This window comes from Mus caroli, chromosome 6 (genome assembly GCF_900094665.2).
Source record: "Mus caroli chromosome 6, CAROLI_EIJ_v1.1, whole genome shotgun sequence".
Taxonomy (NCBI): domain Eukaryota; kingdom Metazoa; phylum Chordata; class Mammalia; order Rodentia; family Muridae; genus Mus; species Mus caroli.
Genome location: NC_034575.1, coordinates 96654262 through 96661228, shown reverse-complemented (window position 1 = coordinate 96661228; position 6967 = coordinate 96654262). Strand labels below are relative to the sequence as shown.

The following is a 6967-nucleotide window of genomic DNA, read 5'->3' as shown; positions in this document are numbered from 1 at the left end:
TGTTCTCTTATAGAACCCAAGACTACCAGCCCAGAGATGGTCCCACCCACAAGGGGCCTTTCCCCCTTGATCACTAATTGAGAAAATGCCTTACATTTGGATCTCATGGAGGCATTTCCCCAACTGAAGCTCCTTTCTCTGTGATAACTCCAGCTGTCTCAAGTTGACACAAAACTAGCCAGTACAGTCCCCATGGGAGAGAAGCATCGGCATGCAAGGCCCTGAGATCTGCAGGGGCCATCACTACAGCTCACTTGAAACAGCTCACACCTGATTAGAAAGGTTCTTTGGAGCAACTTCCCATTTGTGTTGTCTGGAAATCAGCAGTTCAGTTCACAGATTATAGCAGGCAGCGGCAGCTCAATCCACTTGCAAACATTTCATGGATACGCCAGCAGGCCAGTTCAATAGATTCAGGTTAGCAACAATGGTGACAGGACCTAGTAGAGACTGCCAGGCTTCAGCCTTGGCCCAAGCCAGCAGGAGGGACCAGGAGGGACATCAGGAGAAGTTTTCGGCTGTGTCTCTCTCAGGGAAGCAAGAGACGAGAAGACAGGAGACCCACAAGCATTGCACAGCTAGCTGTACAAGCAAGCCAAGCTCTCTATCTCACTTTGTTGAGTCCTATTTATGCCCTCCAAAGATCATGTGTCCTCCATGTGTCCTCAGCACTTGTCTGGACTTAACACGTGCATCCAATAAGCTCAAGTCCGAGGAGTCCTGACAAATACAGCTCAACTACACAAAGTAAGGCAGACCAATACACATGTGTCATTAGCAAAGGACCCTCCATCATGTGTCCTTTCACATGCTTGCTTTAGCAGAACATCCTCTCTCCTGTGTCTGCTTCAGTGAAACGTTCCTTCATGAGTCTGCCTTAGTCTTTCACCTGTGTCCACTTCAGGAGAACACTTCCTCATGTGTAAGCCACAGCAAAACACCACCCAACACAACAGACTCTCCAAAGAACCCTCACGTTTCCACTTCAGAGAACCACGTTTTGAGTGTGAGTTCTTTGTTCAATGGCTCAGGAGGGTGTATGAGTTGTGGGGAGTGCCATTCACACCTGAATCAGTAAGTTTAACCTGACATTTAGTGTGAGCAGACCAACAAAGCTCTCTGACTCCTGGGTTTTCTCAGTCTGCTACAGTTTGAGTTCATACCCAACAAGTTCATGTGTCAGGTCCTCAGTGCAGCAAAGGTTAAAGGTGATGTCTAAAGGGAGTTGTTTAGGTGGCTGGGATGGAGGTTGTTCTGGATGGGCTCTTGAGTTAATTCTCACAAGAGTACCATTATAAAGATCAAGCCCCGCCACACCCTGGCTTCTCTTTTCATCCTTGTCTGGCAATATGATGTTCTGCTATGGTAGGGCACCTTCTGCCCCACCTCATCAGCCAAAGATCCTTACATCTAAGATGATACCTGGATCCTAGCTATGAGTTACACGAACCTCCTTTCTTTAGAATGGTACCTAGCCTTAAGTATTATATTAGCAGAATAAAAAAGGAAAATAGACAGAGTTCCTTTCTGTAAAAGGTTGTGAGAGGAAATCAGTAATCATCAGCTGCCGTAATTACTATAATATTCTGAATATTATATTACTTACTATATTAATATTATATTAATTACTATAATAGAATCTAAATATTATCACTGTACTTTCCCTTACAACACCACTTTAGAGCAGATAATTGGGAGTGTTCCAATCTTTCCACTGCCCTCTCCCCTGAGGCATTTCACAAGGCATTGTTCCAATTGACTCCAAAGCCCTAAGGCTAAGGGTTCCTAGCTTCTATTGGTGATATCTCAAGGTGACTTTTACCCTTAGGAAACCTAGCTTGACCTCTAGTTTTCTGTTGTTAGTCTTTCTCTTCCCAATATATTGTTTTTGGCATTCCCGGGAGCTCCGCTAGCCTGGTGACAGGATGCAGGACTGTTGCCTCAGTCAGCAGAAACAAAGCAAAATAGGTTCCACCTCTGCCAGAATCCAAGACCTTAGTACAGGAGAAAACTTCCAAGGTAAACAAAGCTTGGTCTGCTGCGGTCAGGCAGGGTCTCTCCTGAGGAAACTGCCCTTGCTGCAGCTCTTCTGCGTGGGTCAAAACTCAGAGAGGGTCGAGCCAAATAGAGACCCAGCGGCATAACAAACTCTCCACAGTTGCTAAAAAGGAAGTGAGGGTGTTGGAGAAGCCACCTGGAACAAGGCTGGCATGGCTTCCAGGCTGAGAGTCCAGGAAAGCATAGCCCTGATCTACCTATGTATGTGTGCATGTGAGTGTGTGTGTGCATGTGTGTGTGCACATGAGTAAACATTTGTGCATCTACACAGAGAAACAGAGAAGCAAACACTCACTTCTGGGTACAGAGGAAAACATGGCAGAAGTTCCCCAAATTATTAACTCTGCCATCTCTTACACGAGACTGGAGGGCAGTAGGGACTCTATCTTCTATCCTTGATAATTCTGGGATCTATTCCCTTGAACCTGCTACTTGTTAGTCTCTCATCAATACATAAACATAAGCTATTTGTCCAGGAGGATGGATCGTTTTAATAACCCAGCACAGACAAACCACCATGTTATTTGCTCACATGCTCCCAATATGTTTAAAAGGAGCACATGATTGCCACAATTAAAAAAAAATTGTGTATGTGGATGTGTGTTTATTGTGTGTTGATGTATGTATATCTGGGTACACACCCACGCCATACAACACAAGGTTGCTGGGCAACCTTGGGTGTTGGTTCTACCTTCCATCTTGTTTGAGGCAGGGTCTGTTGTTTGCAGCTGCACAAGCCAGACTTGCTGGCCCATGAGCTTCTGTAAGTCTCCTGTCTCTACTTCCCATTTCACCTTAGGGGCACCATATTACAGACACATGCGATGGTGGGTTATGGAGACCCAGACACAGGCTCTCATGCTCAGCGAGCCCTTCAGAAACCGAGCCATCTCCCCAGCCCATCTCCGAATCACACACTTGCAAGTGAAGGGACCCTCTGAGCCAAGGACCCAACTCCTACAACTGAGCATGCAGCCAACCCCAGCCATGAACTGGGAACTGCATCTGCAGCAGGTCCACTTTGGGCTCATGGCCCTCCCATAAAACACTGTGCCTCGGTTTAGCCTGTGTCACCTGTTTATCAAACTCGGGCTTCAGAGCATCTTCCGTGAAGATGTGAAAGCGCATCTTCCTGTGGCTGAAAAGCACAGCTGACTTGAGCATGACCAGAGTTTCCTCCAGCCGGTTGCCACAGGCCACCACGGCCAGGTGAATCCAGAGTTCGGGTGGCACAGAGCGCAAACTCCTCGTTTCCCCAGGCCTCCTAGAAAGAAGAAGAAGAAGAAGAAAAAAAAAACAAGCTGAACTTAAAAAAATAAAAATGAAAAAGCCCCACTGAATGGTTGGATGGAACATTTCAAAACATGACCAGGCACAATCTGTTATATTTTATAAAGTGATAAGCATTTTGACAATTCTTCCTGCTTGTAGAAAAACACCATTTATTCCCATATTTATCCTGGCCATAATGAGATGAGTCACCGTTTGGATGGCTATAGGTGTCTGGGACATTTTCTGCCAGAACTCAGCTGTCTAGTGCCTGCTGGCTGCCTACAGGACTGTGTTTGGAAATAGCATTTCCAAACTCCGACAGCTGACTAGGGGCTGTGGGGCTCCCACTTGCACAGGGCCATGGAAATTAGATTCCATGCGACTTGAACAGGAGGAGGGTGGGCTGTGGCTTTCCCATGTGAACCTCGAAACATGATACTCTCATCATCTGGAGGTTTTTAGGATGCGGTGGAATGCGTGACTGTTGGCTGCAATCACGTGCAATCCCAGGAGGTGATGGAACGGAACAACCCACATGCCCCCACTCCCATTTTGTCCCAGGATAGTCTTAAAGAAACAGGTGTTAATCCTAATTGTCTGGCCAAGGAAGGGTGAGGTGGTGGGTATGAGACTCCTCTTAACAAGATGCAGGCAGGGGGGAGGTGGGCAAACCTGTGAACATGAAGGTATCTAATACCGAATGAACAGCTGGGAAGAGAAATGGGATCCAAGAGTCTAGGATCATCATCCAGCTATTTCCTAGGAATAAAAGATTGGTCCCAGCTAGCGAGATGACGCCAAACCTCAAATGCACCACTGAGAAACATTTGCAAGCAAGCTGGAAGAAGTTGGGCTGGAAAAAGGTGCCCTGAGACAAATGAAAGCAATTTACTCGCACAAAAGACTTGGAGAGCATGGGAACTTGGATGTCAAACGCCACCTTCCTTCCAAAAACCTTCCAGTTTACTCTGCAGGCTGGCCCCGCTGCGCTGGCGAACTTGCAGGCTTGGTCCAGATTTTGCTTTTATTAAAAGGGAAGTTGAACTTGTGGGTGGAGCTCCCTGGAATGGGTTCCAGTTTGATTACTTAAGAGCACCCTTGGCAGAGAGCATGGCCTGGTGGCTCAGCGCAGGCTAGATGCAGCCGGTTCTTGGATTTCACTAACTTTGGGGGGTCACAGGGAAAGATGGTATCTTTGTAAATTGCTCGCTTCTCTTCAGCCCCTTTTTCTCTTCAGATGTGACCACTGACTTCTCTCCCCTATTACCGTGACAGTGCTCTGGGAGGTCTGTCCATCTCCAGCCTTATCTCTACACCCCAAATTATGTGCTGTCTTTATGGGTGTGTGGGTGGGAAGGTGGGGGTTTCAGGATGTCAGACTTGTTATTTTTCCTATTAGAATCATGTGAGCCTTGACTGGCTTTTAGATCAAGCACAAACTGTCAACCAGGAATCCTCAGTTCATCTCCCGACTGCCATCCATACACCTGGGTGGATGGCCACCAATCAGCACACTCTGTCACACTTCTTGTCTCACTCATGGTTATGATTCAGGCCATGCAGTGCCATTTCTAGGACTTGACACATGCCGACTCATTCAATTCCTTCATCCTATTTCTCTCTCTAGAATGTTCTTCTCTCTTTGATCTTCACTAACCGCCACCCATTCCTTTATCCACCAGTCTTTATTGAAGACCTACTATGTTCAAGAGAGTATTCTAGAATAGAGGTGAGCAAATAGATTCAGAGGACAAGGGAGGAAGAGAAATAACCCTGAGAAGGCAACAGAGCTTAGTTGCTGTGGTGCTTGCCTGGCAATCTTGAGGACCTCAATGTGATCCTTAGAACCCGTGTAAGAAAAGCCAGGCATGGTGTTACCCCTTGCAGTCCCAGCACTGGGGAGGCAAAGGTGGGTCCCTGGGGACTCCACAGCCAGCCAGCCCAGCCCATTTGTCCAGTTCCAGGTGAGCAAGGAACCATCTCAGGAAAAAAAGAAAGTTGGATGGATCTTGAGCAACAACACCCAAGTTTGTCTTCTGGCCTGCATGCATATACACACGTTTCCCTACACACACGCTCCTGTGCACACATGTTCCCATGCACACATGTATGCACACATTGGGAGAGTGACGATTCCTAAGTGTCTTGCAGAGTCCTGAAATGGGTGCTGACAGGGCGGGAGCCCATCAGTGACCGTGCAGTGTGACACCGTACAAGAGAGAACAGGCCTTCCCGACAAGAAATCCATCAGTGGCTTCAAGGAGTGGGTCCAGAGAATCTCTGGAGACTGTGGTTGAAAGAAAGCTAAATCAGGACAAGCCTGGAAGCCACTTGGACTCCGCCCCTCCGCCTGTGGTCCTCCTATTCTTCATGGAGGTGCCACGCCCATTTTTAAACCAATTCCCAAATAGCTAACTTATGTGGACAGGAGGAAAGTTGATCTGAACAACACTAAGATGATGATTAAAGCACAGTTAAGGCACCAGCCAAGAGGCCCATAATGCTCTATGGTCTCCAAGATGTTTCTTGCAGCCACACCCTAGGACCTGAGTTTGAGTCCCTGGAACCACTTGGCACAAGAAGGAAGCCAACTCCTAAACTCCTGCAAACTGTTCTCTTATCTCCACATATGTGTCCTCTCTCTATTTTTCTATTTCTCTGTCTCTGTCTCTCTCTGTCTGTCTGTCTGTCTCTCTCTCTCTCTCACACACACACACACACACACAAGTGTACATACACATGCTTTAAAAAATGCTACAAGACCCAATGTGAACAGCTGGTTAAAATGTGCTCTGTATTTGGAAGCCGGTGTTACAGATGGGGCTGGAATGCAGAGCGCTGGTAACGCACCTGCTAGCATGCAAGAGAGCTTCCCTTCCATCCTCAGTACCTGAACCACGAGCACCTTCCCCACCCCTGAACAAGGAGTCCACTCTGCTCAGCTTCACACGCTGAACTTCTGCCTGGGTGATGAGTATGAACCTCAGGAAGCTGGGACATACAAATTTAAGTAAATTCATTATTTTAGACTAGGAAAGATAACAAAATAAATGGAAAGGTAAACTTGATGAGCTTCCCCAATGGATGGGGAGAGGGAACAGGCAGCTTGGATACACAACAGTGGAAATTGGCATATGTTACGTTAGCAGGTATAAAGATGGACATACAACCTGTTCTTCCACATAGACTCCTACTTGAATAACCTGCAGAAACTCTCGTGCGTTTGCACAATCCCATACTAGAACATGCAGAACAGATCTGTTGTTTTTTTTTTTTTTTTAAAAAAAAAATGAACTGATGACCATGAAAGTCACCAACATATTTGCCATGCTGAGAGCATGGAATACCATACAGCAGTGAAAAAGAATAAACCAGGCCCGCCTGCTCCAGCAGAAGGTCTAAGAGGAAATGAAGAAGTCTGAGAAGAACGAAACAGGATAAGTACATTCAGATTTTTCTTAAAAACAAGTGTTGTCATAGCATGATGTCACTGATTCCTGGGACTTTAAATGTGTATGAGCGTGAGCATCTTTGTGTAAATGAATTTCGTGGGTTAAAGCACCAGACTTACTGGTGTCAATTTCTTTCTTTCTTTCTTTCTTTCTTTCTTTCTTTCTTTCTTTCTTTCTTTCTTTCT

At 46.4% G+C, this 6967-nt stretch overlaps 1 protein-coding gene across 1 annotated transcript in view; it reads right to left on the bottom strand.

Annotated features, from left to right (window-relative positions):
* The window catches only part of Gxylt2 (glucoside xylosyltransferase 2), a 91167-nt gene that overhangs the window by 59082 nt on the left and 25118 nt on the right, over positions 1-6967 (bottom strand). The window contains exon 2 of the mRNA XM_021165390.1: positions 3133-3322. Coding sequence (XP_021021049.1) covers positions 3133-3322 — 190 coding nt within the window. The remainder of the gene's footprint in view (positions 1-3132; positions 3323-6967) is intronic.